This window comes from Cherax quadricarinatus, chromosome 52 (genome assembly GCF_038502225.1).
Source record: "Cherax quadricarinatus isolate ZL_2023a chromosome 52, ASM3850222v1, whole genome shotgun sequence".
NCBI lineage: Eukaryota > Metazoa > Arthropoda > Malacostraca > Decapoda > Parastacidae > Cherax > Cherax quadricarinatus.
The window spans coordinates 28,784,811-28,805,234 of NC_091343.1; the positions used below are offsets into that span (position 1 = coordinate 28,784,811).

General features: G+C 36.8%; 1 protein-coding gene across 1 annotated transcript in view; it reads left to right on the plus strand.

Moving 5' to 3' along the window:
• LOC138854204 (ionotropic receptor 21a-like) overlaps positions 1 to 20,424 on the plus strand; it is a 497,881-nt gene that overhangs the window by 8,424 nt on the left and 469,033 nt on the right. The window contains exon 3 of the mRNA XM_070096002.1: positions 3,567 to 3,803. Within this exon, the coding sequence (XP_069952103.1) occupies positions 3,567 to 3,803 (237 nt within the window). The remainder of the gene's footprint in view (positions 1 to 3,566; positions 3,804 to 20,424) is intronic.

Genomic DNA, 20,424 nt, shown 5'->3' on the forward strand with positions numbered 1-20,424 from the left:
TTCTGGTGGTAAGGCTTCTGATTGGTTGGATTCAATGAAAGGTGGTGGCGGTGGAGGCTTCTCATTGGTCGTTGTTGGAATGACGTCACTAGTTGGTGGTGTTGATGGAACTTCTGCAGAAGAGTTGGCGATTAAGTTTTTGGTGAATTTGAGAATTTCTTCAGAAGGTGGAGATGCTGGAAATGTAAATGAAGGCATGTTATTTAATGCAAATAACTCGTTGATGGTAGAGTTAAATGATCCAGGTACAGCCATGTTTTGCATATGAGCGTATAGTAGACAGTAGTGAATCTTCGTTACGTCACATGTTGGAGGAGTAATGGTAGTGGTGGTGGTGGAGGCGGGCTGAGTAGATGCTTGAAGTAATTTTGTAGTGTCTGCTTGTATTTTTGCAATTGCTGCATACGTTGGAGTGTTGCTAGTAGGTTTTTTCTTTGCTGCATCTTGTGTTTTCTTCATAATATCCTTTCTTGTAGGACATTTTGCTGCCAGTGTATGGTGATCTTTACTCTTGCAGTTTAAGCACGCTGGTTGTGTTGGAGCAGCAGCGGTGCAGGAACTGAAGGCGTGTCCCTCACTACCACATGTAGTGCAGAACTTCTTGTCTTTTACTGGACATGCTTTGGTGGTGTGATGGTATGAATAACAGTTCCAGCAATGCTGGATGTAGTGATATCTCTCTGCTTCAATGTAGGTAGGGCTGATTTAGTAGTAGTAGACAGCAAGACCTTCGTTCAGTGCAGTGGCAGCCATGTTCACGTCTGTGAAGGTGACCTTGATCATGGACGTTGCATTTGGGATTTTTGTAATGCTGTCAACAGTAGCCCAAGTATTTTGCGTCTCGATGGATGACTTGAGTTCAGCAGGTGTTTGAGACGTCAGAATCTTGTCCAGTTTTTTTAGGAATACTGATTTCCTTGCCCTGAGGGCAGGAGATGACGTAACAGTAAACCCTTGAGTAGTAAGAGTAGTGATGGCTTTTGTAGTGAGTAACTTCTCTGCTTGAGTATCATCGTGACACACAACAATGAATGCTTCTTTCAGTGACAATATGGTGTTGAATTTTACTTCCAGTGCTCCCTGAACAACAGTTGCAAGAGCAATCTTCGTTGAATCATCAACGGTACCATTTCTTGGTTTGATCTTTACACGATTTTCGTAGCTCATCGTGTAAGTCAAGGCGATGACAACGCTGGTAAAGGTTCCCCTCCCCAACGGGGATCGTAGGGAGACAGAGTAAGTGAGGAGAGCTGCTATGACCTGCCTGGGCGAGAGTCAAGAGCAGAATCATTTGTCTTTTCAATTTGTGTGTATGGAATTCAGCGAACTTCGTCGTCTTTCAATGGAAATAAGTCACTCTGACTTTTTTGGGTTATCCTAGATTCTCTATACCTATGCTGCTATGTATGATAATCTAAGTTACTGTACTTGTGCTTACCTGAATAAACTTACATGATGCATTCATAAAGCATACTGAATTGATTTGGCTCTCTGAACTAATCATAGTCGGCCATAGTTGTGTCCTCACTGGTTCTTAACACAAGAATGTCTAGGTATCTGAAGTCCAGTCTACATGTACCAGCTCTACCTTGGGGTTGTGTCTCCAAATACTAGTGATAAAGAGAGCTATTTAAGCGCTCTCAAAATGTCAGGACATCAGTCACTTTCACTTTAACATTGTATATATTTTGGTAGAATTATCGACAATATGTAAAGTAAAAAGACACAAGTGCAATTAATGTGACATTTTACTGTGGCAACGTTTCCCTCTTCAGGAGCTTCGTCAAGCCGTAACGGCCTTACAAAGCTCCCGGATAGCGAAACGTTGCCACAATAAAATGTCACATTAGTTGCACTTGTGTCCTTTTACTCTACACGTTTACATTCATGAACCTATTTAGTGACAAATAGGTCTCATTCCTATTATTGCTACTAACACTGATCAACTAATTGAGCTATGTAAGGTGTGAACATATCACTACGGCGTTCTAGCATAGCAGGAAAGAGCTTGTATCACCCTCGTATACCCCCCGGTATATTCAAAGTTATAGCAGTCGCAGGCTGACACCTGAGCCACATAGCTACTCTTACCATGGGAAGAGGGTTACTATAGTGACACGAAAATATTCAAGCAGTGTCCTGTCAAGGAGTCCCTGGAGTGCCACGAAACTGTCTCCGTCAAAATACTCTCCATGGGAAGCTTTTCACTGATTCCAACGCCTCTAAATTTCTCATAACATTTCTGGAATCTTTCCTAGCAGCATCCAGCGCGGTCTGTGATTCTGCTTCAATCTCCTCTGCGTCGTTAAAATCCCGCTCCCTTTTTGCAATTTGTATTTATAGAAAGAGAAAGAAGGCACTGGGGGGTAGATCTGGGGAGAAGGAAGAGTGGAGGATTACCACCATGATAGTTTTGGCTGATCTTTCTAGGCTTGTGTCAACAAGCGGGGCACAGATTTTACAACCATTCACCTAAATAGGTACTTAGGTACTTAGGTAACCGATTTGTAGCCATTACATGATTCATAATCAGTCTCAATTAAATTTCAATTACTTTCCCAGATTTTCAGTTACACATAATTATTTGACCAGAAAAATATCAAATTGCAATTACAAGTACTAGATTTTTTATAATAAATTGTTTTAATGGAATTCTTAAAATTTTAGTGATGCTGAAGTCATTGATAAATGTTCGAAATAATAAACGAACATTTTACTTCATATTTTGTAAAATAAACTAATAGTTATGTATTTTCTGTCATAGTCCAACAGATGGAAAAAAATGTACATAATATCTATTACAGTAAATCAGCGAGAGATTGATGTAGCTAAATAAGATGTGTAACATATTGGTATCTTAATTGTAGTCGTATCGCCATCCAGTGGCTTCATCAATACAGATTCTAGGACATAACTTGTAGACAGTAGAAGTATACACGGAAGATGAGGTAATCAGTCCCTCAGCCTTGGAGTTGGTGTGGAGAGCACCGTAGTCCAGAATCTCTGCATCTACGGTGCTCTCCACACCAACTCCAAGGTTGACGGACTGATTACCTCATCTTCTGTATATAGTTCTACTGTCTACAAGTTATGTCCTAGAATCTGTATTGATAAAGCCAATGGATGGCGAAACGTCTACAGTAAAGTTACCCAGATGTTGCACATGTGTCTTAACTTTCACCTTGCCGGTATTGTATATCTTTCTTGCACTAGCTAAATAAGATTTATTTTACATAATCTTCTTGGCTATTTAAGATAATTGTAATGTTTAAAATTTTTTTTCCATTCAGTAAAATTAAAACAAGGAAATAACAACTAGAAGCTAAACAAAATTAGAGGAATTGTTGCAGAAATCTGCAACTGAGTTACTTCATAACGTAAAATAATGAAAATTAATATTGACTTGAATAGTGTTCAACATCTTAAATAAATTACATTTAGTTTCGTCATTTAATGTTAATGAAGATTTATCCATGGAAGATGCTCATAAATTTCTCGGTTTCAGTAATGAAATTTTATTAAAATATTTCTTTGTATTTAAGGCACCTACTTTCTGTTTATTACAGGTGACGGATCTTGTGGAGAAGAGAGTGTCCTTTATTGCTACAGTGATCTATGCAGTCTTCCCACAACGCCTCCAACACTACGATTATTCATATATGTTCGAATTTGCATCCAGTGCCTTTAGTATGGCCAAGCCCGGTCTGATACCCCGCTGGCAAAGTCTTTACTACCCTCTAACAGACCATGTGTGGTTATCTATACTCTTAGTGTTCCTGCTTGCCCCTCTACCCTTCCTTCTGGTAAACAAGCAACTCTCAAACCTTCTTACACACACCTCTCTAAGTCATTAGAAATATAAATAGTTTTGCAGTCTCGTTTATCCGAATATTGGTAATTCTTCATGAATTTTGTGAGCATATTCTCGTACAAGTGTTGTCGTTCTCTGCATCCTACACCCGACCATGATTGCTACATCCTACACCCGACCATGATTGTTACATCCTACACCCGACCATGATTGTTACATCCTACACCCGACTATGACTGTTACATCTTACACCTGACTATGACTGTTACATCTTGCACCTGACTATTACATCCTACACCCGACTATGATTGTTACATCTTACACTCGACCATGATTGTTACATCCTACACCCGACCATGATTGTTACATCCTACACCCGACCATGATTGTTACATTCTACACCCGACTATGACTGTTACATCTTACACCTGACTATGACTGTTACATCTTGCACCTGACTATTACATCGTACACCCGACTATGATTGCTACATCCTACACCCGAGCGTGATTGTTACATCTTACACCCAACCATGATTGTTACATCTTGCACCTGACTGTTACATCCTACACCCGACCATGATTGTTATATCTTACTCCTGATTGATTGTTACATCTTACACTCGACCATGATTGTTACATTCTACACCCTACCATGATTGTTACATCCTACACCCGACCATGATTGTTACATCCTACACCCGACCATGATTGTTACATCCTACACCCGACCATGATTGTTACATCCTACACCCGGCCATGATTGTTACATCCTGATTGTTACATCTTACACCCGACCATGATTGTTGCATCCTACACCCGACCATGATTGTTACATCCTACACCCGACCATGATTGTTACATCTTACAACTGACTGATTGTTAAATCCTACACCCGACCATGATTGTTACGTCTTACACCCGACCATGATTGTTACATCTTACACCCGACCATGATTGTTACATCTTACACCCGACCATGATTGTTACATCCTACACCCGACCATGATTGTTACATCTTACAACTGACTGATTGTTAAATCCTACACCCGACCATGATTGTTACATCCTACACCCGACCATGATTGTTACATCCTACACCCGACCATGATTGTTACATTTTACAACTGACTGATTGTTAAATCCTACACCCGACCATGATTGTTACATCTTAAAACTGACAGTGTTACATCCTACACCCGATCATGATTGTTACATCTTACACCCGACCATGATTGTTACATCCTTCACCTGACTGAATGTTACATCCTAGACCCGACCATGATTGTTCCATCCTACACCTGACTGTTCCATCGTACACCTGACTGTTACATCCTACACCTGACTGTTTGTTGCATCCTACACCTGATTAATTGTTACATCCTACACCTGACTGATTGTTACACCCTACATCTGACTGATTGTTACATTATACACCTGAGCATGATTGTTACATCCTACACCTGACCATGATTGTTACACTCTACACCTGACTGATTGTTACACCCTACACCTGATTGTTACATCCTACACCTAACTGATTGCTACATCCTACATCTGACCATGATTGTTACATCCTACACCTGACTGAATGTTACATCCTACACCTGTCCATGATTGTTACATCCTACACCTGACTGAATGTTACATCCTACACCTGAGCATGATTGTTACATCCTACACCTGACTGAATGTTACATCCTACACCTGACCATGATTGTTACATCCTACACCTGACCATGATTGTTATATCCTACCCTAGACTGATTGTTACATCCTACACCTAACTGATTGTTACATCCTACACATAACCATGATTGTTACATCTTACACCTGACTGTTACATCCTACACCTGACCATGATTGTTACATCCTACCCGAGACTGATTGTTATATCTTACACCTGACAGATTGTTACATCGTACACCTGACTGTGATTGTTACCTTACGCTCATTATGACATCTTACACTCATACCTCATCATAATACCGCACACTCATTATCATACATCATCATAATATCTTACACACATAATGACACATTGTCTTGACACCTTACACTCACCATGATACTTTACACTCACCATGATACTTTACACTCACCATGATACTTTACACTCACCATGATACTTTACACTCACCATGATACTTTACACTCATCATGATACTTTACACTCACCATGATACTTTACACTCACCATGATACTTTACACTCACCATGATACTTTACACTCACCATGATACTTTACACTCACCATGATACTTTACACTCACCATGATACTTTACACTCACTATGATACTTTACACTAACCATGATACTTTACACTCACCATGATACTTTACACTCACCATGATACTTTACACTCGCCATGATACTTTACACTCACCATGATACTTTACAATCACCATGATACTTTACACTCGCCATGATACTTTACACTCACCATGACACTTTACACTCACCATGATACTTTACACTTACCATGATACTTTACACTCACCATGATACTTTACACTCACCATGATACTTTACACTAACCATGATACTTTACACTCACCATGATACTTTACACTCACCATGATACTTTACACTCGCCATGATACTTTACACTCACCATGATACTTTACACTCACCATGATACTTTACACTTACCATGATACTTTACACTCACCATGATACTTTACACTCATCATGATACTTTACACTCATTATGATACTTTACACTCACCATGATACTTCATGATACTTTACACTCACCATGATACTTCATCATGATACTTTACACTCACTATGATGCTTTACACTCACCATGATACTTTACACTCACCATGATACTTTACACTCACCATGATACTTCATCATGATTCTTTACACTCACCATGATACTTTACGCTCACCATGATACTTCATCATGATACTTTACACTCACCATGATGCTTTACACTCACCATGATACTTTACACTCACCATGATACTTTACACTTACCATGATACTTTACACTCACCATGATACTTTACACTCACCATGATACTTTACACTCACCTTGACACTTTACACTCACCATGATACTTTACACTCACCATGATACTTTACACTTACCATGATACTTTATACTCATCATGATACTTTACACTCATCATGATACTTTACACTCACCAAGATACTTTACACTCACCATGATACTTTACACTCATCATGATACTTTACACTCACCATGATACTTTACACACACCATGATACTTTACACTCATCATGATACTTTACACTCACCATGATACTTCCTCATGATACTTTACACTCACCATGATACTTTACACTCACCATGATACTTTACACTCACCATGATACTTTACACTCACCATGATACTTTACACTCATCATGATACTTTACACTCACCATGATACTTTACACTCACCATGATACTTCATCATGATACTTTACACTCATCATGATACTTTACACTCATTATGATACTTTACACTCACCATGATACTTCATGATACTTTACACTCACCATGATACTTCATCATGATTCTTTTCACTCACCATGATACTTTACACTCACCATGATACTTCATCATGATACTTTACACTCATCATGATACTTTACACTCATTATGATACTTTACACTCACCATGATACTTCATGATACTTTACACTCACCATGATACTTCATCATGATACTTTACACTCACCATGATACTTCATCATGATACTTTACACACACTATGATGCTTTACACTCACCATGATACTTTACACTCACCATGATACTTTACACTCACCATGATACTTCATCATGATTCTTTACACTCACCATGATACTTTACACTCACCATGATACTTCATCATGATACTTTACACTCACCATGATACTTCATCATGATACTTTACACTCATCATGATACTTTACACTCATTATGATACTTTACACTCACCATGATACTTCATGATACTTTACACTCACCATGATACTTCATCATGATACTTTACACTCACCATGATACTTCATCATGATACTTTACACTCACTATGATGCTTTACACTCTCCATGATACTTTACACTCACCATGATGCTTTACACTCACCATGATACTTTACACTCACCATGATACTTTACGCTCACCATGATACTTTACGCTCACCATGATACTTCATCATGATACTTTACACTCACCATGCTGCTTTACACTCACCATGATACTTTACATTCACCATGATACTTTACACTCACCATGATACTTTACAATCACCATGATACTTTACACTCACCATGATACTTTACACTTACCATGATACTTCATCATGATGCTTTACACTCACCATGATACTTTACACTCACCATGATACTTCATCATGATACTTTACACTCACCATGATACTTCATCATGATACTTTACACTCATCATGATACTTTACACTCATTATGATACTTTACACTCACGATGATACTTCATGATACTTTACACTCACCATGATACTTCATCATGATTCTTTTCACTCACCATGATACTTTACACTCACCATGATACTTCATCATGATACTTTACACTCATCATGATACTTTACACTCATTATGATACTTTACACTCACCATGATACTTCATGATACTTTACACTCACCATGATACTTCATCATGATACTTTACACTCACCATGATACTTCATCATGATACTTTACACACACTATGATGCTTTACACTCACCATGATACTTTACACTCACCATGATACTTTACACTCACCATGATACTTCATCATGATACTTTACACTCACCATGATACTTCATCATGATACTTTACACTCATCATGATACTTTACACTCATTATGATACTTTACACTCACCATGATACTTCATGATACTTTACACTCACCATGATACTTCATCATGATACTTTACACTCACCATGATACTTCATCATGATACTTTACACTCACTATGATGCTTTACACTCTCCATGATACTTTACACTCACCATGATGCTTTACACTCACCATGATACTTTACACTCACCATGATATTTTACGCTCACCATGATACTTTACGCTCACCATGATACTTCATCATGATACTTTACACTCACCATGATGCTTTACACTCACCATGATACTTTACATTCACTATGATACTTTACACTCACCATGATACTTTACAATCACCATGATACTTTACACTCACCATGATACTTTACACTCACCATGATACTTCATCATGATGCTTTACACTCACCATGATACTTTACACTCACCATGATACTTCATCATGATACTTTACACTCATCATGATACTTTACACTCACCATGATACTTTACACTCACCATGATACTTTACACTCACCATGATACTTCATCATGATACTTTACACTCACCATGATACTTTACACTCGCCATGATACTTTACACTCACCATGATACTTTACACTCACCATGATACTTTACACTCGCCATGATACTTTACACTCACCATGATGCTTTACACTCACCATGATACTTTACACTTACCATGATACTTTACACTCACCATGATACTTTACACTCACCATGATACTTTACACTCACCATGATACTTTACACTCACCATGATACTTTACACTCGCCATGATATTTTACACTCACCATGATACTTTACACTCACCATGATACTTTACACTTACCATGATACTTTACACTCACCATGATACTTTACACTCACCATGATACTTTACACTTACCATGATACTTTACACTCACCATGATACTTTACACTCACCATGATACTTTACACTCACCATGATACTTTACACTTACCATGATACTTTACACTCACCATGATACTTTACTCTCACCATGATACTTTACACTCGCCATGATACTTTACACTCACCATGATACTTTACACTCACCATGATTCTTTACACTTACCATGATACTTTACACTCACCATGATACTTTACACTCATCATTATACTTTACACTCATTATGATACTTTACACTCACCATGATACTTCATGATACTTTACACTCACCATGATACTTCATCATGATACTTAACACTCACTATGATGCTTTACACTCACCATGATACTTTACACTCACCATGATACTTTACACTCACCATGATACTTTACACTCACCATGATACTTTACGCTCACCATGATACTTTACGCTCACCATGATACTTCATCATGACACTTTACACTCACCATGATGCTTTACACTCACCATGATACTTTACACTCACCATGATACTTTACACTCACCATGATACTTTACACTCACCATGATACTTTACACTCACCATGATACTTTACACTTACCATGATACTTTACACTCACCATGATACTTTACACTCACCATGATACTTTACACTCACCATGACACTTTACACTCACCATGATACTTTACACTCACCATGATACTTTACACTTACCATGATACTTTACACTCACCATGATACTTTACACTCATCATGATACTTTACACTCACCAAGATACTTTACACTCACCATGATACTTTACACTCATCATGATACTTTACACTCACCATGATACTTTACACACACCATAATACTTTACACTCATCATGATACTTTACACTCACCATGATACTTCATCATGATACTTTACACTCACCATGATACTTTACACTCACCATGATACTTTACACTCACCATGATACTTTACACTCACCATGATACTTTACACTCATCATGATACTTTACACTCACCATGATACTTTACACTCACCATGATACTTCATCATGATACTTTACACTCATCATGATACTTTACTCTCATTATGATACTTTACACTCACCATGATACTTCATGATACTTTACACTCACCATGATACTTCATCATGATTCTTTACACTCACCATGATACTTTACACTCACCATGATACTTCATCATGATACTTTACACTCATCATGATACTTTACACTCATTATGATACTTTACACTCACCATGATACTTCATGATACTTTACACTCACCATGATACTTCATCATGATACTTTACACACACTATGATGCTTTACACTCACCATGATACTTTACACCCACCATGATACTTTACACTCACCATGATACTTTACACTCACCATGATACTTTACACTCACCATGATACTTTACACTCACCATGATACTTCATCATGATTCTTTACACTCACCATGATACTTTACACTCACCATGATACTTCATCATGATACTTTACACTCACCATGATACTTCATCATGACACTTTACACTCATCATGATACTTTACACTCATTATGATACTTTACACTCACCATGATACTTCATGATACTTTACACTCACCATGATACTTCATCATGATACTTTACACTCACCATGATACTTCATCATGATACTTTACACTCACTATGATGCTTTACACTCTCCATGATACTTTACACTCACCATGATACTTTACACTCACCATGATACTTTACACTCACCATGATACTTTACGTTCACCATGATACTTTACGCTCACCATGACACTTCATCATGATACTTTACACTCACCATGATGCTTTACACTCACCATGATACTTTACATTCACCATGATACTTTACACTCACCATGATATTTTACAATCACCATGATACTTTACACTCACCATGATACTTTACACTCACCATGATACTTTACGCTCACCATGATACTTCATCATGATGCTTTACACTCACCATGATACTTTACACTCACCATGATACTTCATCATGATACTTTACACTCATCATGATACTTTACACTCACCATGATACTTTACACTCACCATGATACTTTACACTCACCATGATACTTCATCATGATACTTTACACTCACCATGATACTTTACACTCACCATGATACTTTACACTCACCATGATACTTTACACTCACCATGATACTTTACGCTCACCATGATACTTCATCATGATACTTTACACTCACCATGATACTTCATCATGATACTTTACACTCACCATGATACTTCATCATGATACTTTACACTCACCATGATACTTCATCATGAAACTTTACACTCACCATGATACTTCATCATGATACTTTACACTCACCATGATACTTCATCATGATACTTTACACTCACCATGATACTTCATCATGATACTTTACACTCACCATGATACTTCATCATGATACTTTACACTCACCATGATACTTTACACTCACCATGATACTTTACACTCACCATGATACTTTACACTCACCATGATACTTTACGCTCACCATGATACTTCATCATAATACTTTACACTCACCATGATACTTCATCATGATACTTTACACTCACCATGATACTTCATCATGATACTTTACACTCATCATGATACTTTACACTCATTATGATACTTTACACTCACCATGATACTTCATCATGATACTTTACACTCACCATGATACTTTACACTCACCATGATACTTCATCATGATACTTTACACTCACCATGATACTTCATCATGATACTTTACACTCACCATGATACTTCATCATGATACTTTACACTCACCATGATACTTCATCATGATACTTTACACTCACCATGATACTTCATCATGATACTTTACACTCACCATGATACTTCACCATGATACTTTACACTCACCATGATACTTTACACTCATCATGATACTTTACATTCACCGTGATACTTTACACTCACCATGATACTTCATCATGATACTTTACACTCACCATGATACTTTACACTCATCATGATACTTTACACTCACCGTGATACTTTACACTCACCATGACACTTCATCATGATACTTTACACTCACCATGATACTTTACACTCACCGTGATACTTCATCATGATGCTTTACACTCACCATGATACTTTACACTCACCATGATACTTTACGCTCACCATGATACTTTACGCTCACCATGATACTTCATCATGATACTTTACACTCACCATGATGCTTTACACTCACCATGATACTTTACACTCCCCATGATACTTTACACTCACCATGATACTTTACACTCACCATGATACTTTACACTCACCATGATACTTTACACTTACCATGATACTTTACACTCACCATGATACTTTACACTCACCATGATACTTTACACTCACCATGACACTTTACACTCACCATGATACTTTACACTCACCATGATACTTTACACTTACCATGATACTTTATACTCATCATGATACTTTACACTCATCATGATACTTTACACTCACCATGATACTTTACACTCACCATGATACTTTACACTCACCATGATACTTTACACTCACCGTGATACTTTACAGTCATCATGATACTTTACACTCATCATGATACTTTACACTCACCATGATACTTTACACTCACCATGATACTTTACACTCACCATGATACTTTACACTCACCATGATACTTTACACTCACCATGATACTTTACACTCATCATGATACTTTACACTCACCATGATACTTTACATCATGATACTTTACACTCATCATGATACTTTACACTCATTATGATACTTTACACTCACCATGATACTTTACACTCACCATGATACTTCATCATGACTTTTTACCATGATACTTTACACTCACCATGATACTTCATCTTGATACTTTACACTCACCATGATACTTTACACTCACCATGATACTTTACACTCACCATGATACTTTACACTCAACATGATACTTCATCATGATACTTTACACTCACCATGATACTCATGATACTTTCACCATGATGATGATACTTTACACTCATCATGATACTTTACACTCACCATGATACTTTAAACTCAACATGATACTTTACACTCACCATGATACTTCATCATGATACTTTAAACTCACCATGATACTTTACACTCACCATGATACTTCATCATGATACTTTACACTCACCATGATACTACATCATGATACTTTACACTCACCATGATACATTTTGATACTTTACACTCATGATACTTTACACTCACCATGATACTTTACACTCACCATGATACTTCATCATGATACTTTACACTCAACATGATACTTACACTCATGATACTTTACACTCACCATGATACTTTACACTCACCATGATACTTTACACTCACCATGATACTTTACACTCACCATGATACTTTACACTCACCATGATACTTTACACTCACCATGATACTTTACACTCACCATGATACTTTACGACTCATCATGATACTTTACACTCACCATGATACTTCATCATGATACTTTACACTCACCATGATACTTCATCATGATACTTTACACTCACATGATACTTTACACTCACCATGATACTTACATCATGATACTTTACACTCACCGCGATACTTTACACTCACCATGATACTTCATCATTACACTTTAAACTCACCATGATACTTTACACTCACCATGATACTTTACACTCACCGTGATACTTTACACTCACCATGATACTTCATCATGATACTTTACACTCACCATGATACTTTACACTCACCATGATACTTTACACTCACCATGATACTTTACACTCATCATGATACTTTACACCCACCATGATACTTTACACTCACCATGATACTTTACACTCACCATGATACTTCATCATGATACTTTACACTCATCATGATACTTTACACTCATTATGATACTTTACACTCACCATGATACTTCATGATACTTTACACTCACCATGATACTTCATCATGATTCTTTACACTCACCATGATACTTTACACTCACCATGATACTTCATCATGATTCTTTACACTCACTTCATCATGATACTTTACACTCATGATACTTTACACTCACCATGATACTTTACATCATGATACTTTACACTCACCATGATACTTCATCATGATACTTTACACTCTCATGATACTTACACTCATGATACTTTACACTCACCATGATACTTCATCATGATACTTTACACTCACCATGATACTTCATCATGATACTTTACACTCACCATGATACTTTCATGATACTTTACACTCACCATGATACTTTACACTCACCATGATACTTTACACTCACCATGATACTTTACACTCACCATGATACTTTACACTCACCATGATACTTTTCATCATGATACTTTACACTACTTCATCATGATACTTTACACTCACCATGATACTTCATCATGATAGTTTACACTCACCATGATACTTTACACTCACCATGATACTTTACACTCACCATGATACTTTATGATACTTTCACCATGATACTTTACACTCACCATGATACTTTACACTCACCATGATACTTTACACTCATGATACCATGATACTTTACACTCACCATGATACTTTCACACTTTACACTCACCATGATACTTTACACTCACCATGATACTTCATCATGATACTTTACACTCATCATGATACTTTACACTCACCATGATACTTTACACTCACCATGATACTTTACACTCACCATGATACTTCATCATGATACTTTACACTCACCATGATACTTCATCATGATACTTTACACTCACCATGATACTTTACACTCACCATGATACTTTACACTCACCATGATACTTCATCATGATACTTTACACTCACCATGATACTTCATCATGATACTTCTCATGATACTTTACACTCACCATGATACTTTACACTCACCATGATACTTTACACTCACCATGATACTTCATCATGATACTTTACACTCACATGATACTTCATCATGATACTTTTCATCACTTTCATGATACTTTACACTCACCATGATACTTCATCATGATACTTTACACTCACCATGATACTTCATCATGATACTTTACACTCACCATGATACTTCATCATGATACTTTACACTCATCATGATACTTTACACTCACCATGATACTTTACACTCAACATGATACTTTACACTCATCATGATACTTTACACTCACCATGATACTTTCACACTCACCATGATGACTTTACACTCACCATGATACTTTACACTCACCATGATACTTTACACTCACCATGATACTTTACACTCACCGTGATACTTTACACTCACCATGATACTTTACACTTATCATGATACTTTACACTCACCATTATACTTCATCATGATACTTTACACTCATCATGATACTTTACACTCACCATGATACTTTACACTCAACATGATACTTTACACTCATCATGATACTTTACACTCACCATGATACTTTACACTCACCATGATACTTTACTCTCACCATGATACTTTACACTCACAATGATACTTTACACTCATCATGGTACTTTACACTCACCATGATACTTTACACTCACCATGATACTTCATCATGATACTTTACACTCACCACGATACTTCATCATGATACTTTACACTCATCATGATACTTTACGCTCACCATGATACTTCATCATGATACTTTACACTCTTTATGATACTTTACACTCACCATGATACTTCATGATACTTTACACTCACCATGATACTTCATCATGATACTTTACACTCACCATGATACTTTACACTCACCATGATACTTTACACTCACCATGATACTTCATCATGATACTTTACACTCACCATGATACTTTACACTCACCATGATACTTTACACTCACCATGATACTTCATCATGATACTTTACACTCACCATGATACTTTACACTCACCATGATACTTTACACTCACCATGATACTTTACACTCACCATGATACTTTACGCTCACCATGATACTTCATCATGATACTTTACACTCACCATGATACTTCATCATGATACTTTACGCTCACCATGATACTTCATCATGATACTTTACACTCACCATGATACTTCATCATGATACTTTACACTCACCATGATACTTCATCATGATACTTTACACTCACCATGATACTTTACACTCACCATGATACTTCATCATGATACTTTACACTCACCATGATACTTCATCATGATACTTTACACTCACCATGATACTTCATCATGATACTTTACACTCACCATGATACTTCATCATGATACTTTACACTCACCATGATACTTCATCATGATACTTTACACTCACCATGATACTTCACCATGATACTTTACACTCACCATGATACTTTACACTCATCATGATACTTTACATTCACCGTGATACTTTACACTCACCATGATACTTCATCATGATACTTTACACTCACCATGATACTTTACACTCATCATGATACTTTACACTCACCGTGATACTTTACACTCACCATGATACTTCATCATGATACTTTACACTCACCGTGATACTTCATCATGATACTTTACACTCACCATGATACTTCATCATGATACTTTACACTCACCATGATACTTCATCATGATACTTTACACTCACCATGATACTTTACACTCACCATGATACTTTACACTCACCGTGATACTTTACCCTCACCGTGATACTTTACACTCACCATGATACTTTACACTCACCATGATACTTTACACTCATCATGATACTTTACACTCACCGTGACACTTTACACTCACCATGATACTTCATCATGATACTTTACACTCATCATGATACTTTACACTCACCGTGATACTTTACACTTACCATGATACTTTACACTCACCATGATAGTTTACACTCACCGTGATACTTTACACTCACCATGATACTTTACACTCACCGTGATACTTTACACTCACCATGATACTTTACACTCACCATGATACCTTACACTCATCATGATACTTTACATTCATCATGATGCTTTACACTCACGATGATACTTTACACTCACCAAGATACTTTATACTCACCATGATACTTTACACTCATCATGATACTTTACACTCACCATGATACTTCACACTCACCATGATACCTTACACTCACCATGATACTTTACACTCACCATGATACTTTACACTCATCGTGATACTTTACGCTCACCATGATACTTTACACTCACCATGATACTTTACACTCATCGTGATACTTTACGCTCACCATGATTCTTTACACTCACCATGATACTTTACACTCATCATGATACTTTACACTCACCATGATACTTTACACTCATCGTGATACTTTACGCTCACCACGATACCTTACACTCATCATGATAATTTACACTCACCATGATACTTTACACTCATCGTGATACTTTACGCTCACCATGATACTTTACACTCACCATGATACTTTACACTCATCATGATACTTTACACTCACCATGATACTTTACACTCATCGTGATACTTTACGCTCACCACGATACCTTCCACTCATCATGACACCTTACACTCACCATGATACTTTACACTCACGATGATACTTTACACTCACCATGATACTTTATACTCACCATGATACTTTACACTCATCGTGATACTTTACACTCACCATAATACCTTACACTCACTATGATACTTTACACTCACCATGATACTTTACACTCATCGTGATACTTTACACTCACCATGATTCTTCATATTCACCATGATACTTCATCATGATACTTTACACTCACGATGATACTTTACACTCACCATGATGCTTTACACTCACCATAATACTTTACACTCATCATGATGCATTACACTCATCACGATACTTTACACTCACCATGATGCTTCATCATGATACTTTACACTCATCATGATACTTTACACTCACCATGACACTTTACACTCACCATGATACTTTACACTCATCATGATACTTTACACTCATCATGATACTTTACACTAAACATGATACTTTACACTCATCATGATACTTTACACTCACCATGATACTTCATCATGATACTTTACACTCACCATGATACTTCATCATGATACTTTTCACTCACCATGATACTTTACACTCACCATGACACTTTACACTCACCATGATACTTTACACTCATCATGATACTTTACACTCATCATGATACTTTACACTAACCATGATACTTTACACTCATCATGATACTTTACACTCACAATGACACTTTACACTCATCATGATACTTTACACTAACCATGACACTTTACACTCATCATGATACTTTACACTCATGTTACTTTACACTCATCATTATACTTTAAACTAACCATGATACTTTACACTCATCATGATACTTTACACTCACCATGACACTTTACACTCACCATGATACTTTACACTCATCATGACACTTTACACTCATCATGATACTTTACACTCACTATGATACTTTACACTCATCATGATACTTTACACTAACCATGATACTTTACACTCACCATGATACTTTACACTCACTATGATACTTCATCATGATACTTTACACTCACCATGATACTTCATCATGATATTTTACACTCATCATGATACTTTACACTCACCATGATACTTTACACTCCCCATGAAACTTTACACTCACCATGATACTTTACACTCACTATGATACTTTACACACACAATGATACTACACACTCACCATGATACTTCATCATGATACTTTACACTCACCATGGTACTTTACACTCACCATGATACTTTACACTCACCATGATACGTTACGATCACCATGATGCTTTACACTCACCATGATACTTTACACTCACCATGATACTTCATCATGATACTTTACACTCACGATGATACTTTAAACTCACCATGATACTTTACACTCACCGCGATACTTTACACTCACCATGATACTTCGTCATGATACTTTACACACACCATGATACTTTACGCTCACCATGATGCTTTACACTCACCATGATAATTCACCATGATACTTTACACTCACCATGATACTTCATCATGGTACTTTACACTCACCATGATACTTTACACACATCATGATACTTTACACTCACCATTAGACTTCATCATGATACTTTACACTCACCATGATACTTTACACTCATCATGATACTTTACTCTCACCTTGATACTTCATCATGATACATTACACTCACCATGATACTTTACACTCACGGTGATACTTTACACTCAACATGATACTTCATCATGATACTTTACACTTACCATGATACTTTACGCTCACCATGATACTTTACACTCACCATGATACTTTACACTCACAATGATACTTTACACTCACCATGATACTTTACACTCACCATGATACTTTACACTCATCATGATACTTTACACCCACCATGATACTTTACACTCACCATGATACTTTACACTCACCATGATACTTTACACTCACCATGATACTTTACACTCATCATGATACTTTACACTCACCATGATACTTTACGCTCACCATGACACTTTACGCTCACCATGAAACTTCATCATGATACTTTACACTCACCATGATGCTTTACACTCACCATGATACTTTACACTCACCATGATACTTTACACTCACCATGATACTTTACACTCACCATGACACTTTACACTCACCATGATACTTTACACTCACCATGATACTTTACACTTACCATGATACTTTACACTCACCATGATACTTTACACTCATCATGATACTTTACACTCACCAAGATACTTTACACTCACCATGATACTTTACACTCATCATGATACTTTACACTCACAATGATACTTTACACACACCATGATACTTTACACTCATCATGATACTTTACACTCACCATGATACTTCATCATGATACTTTACACTCACCATG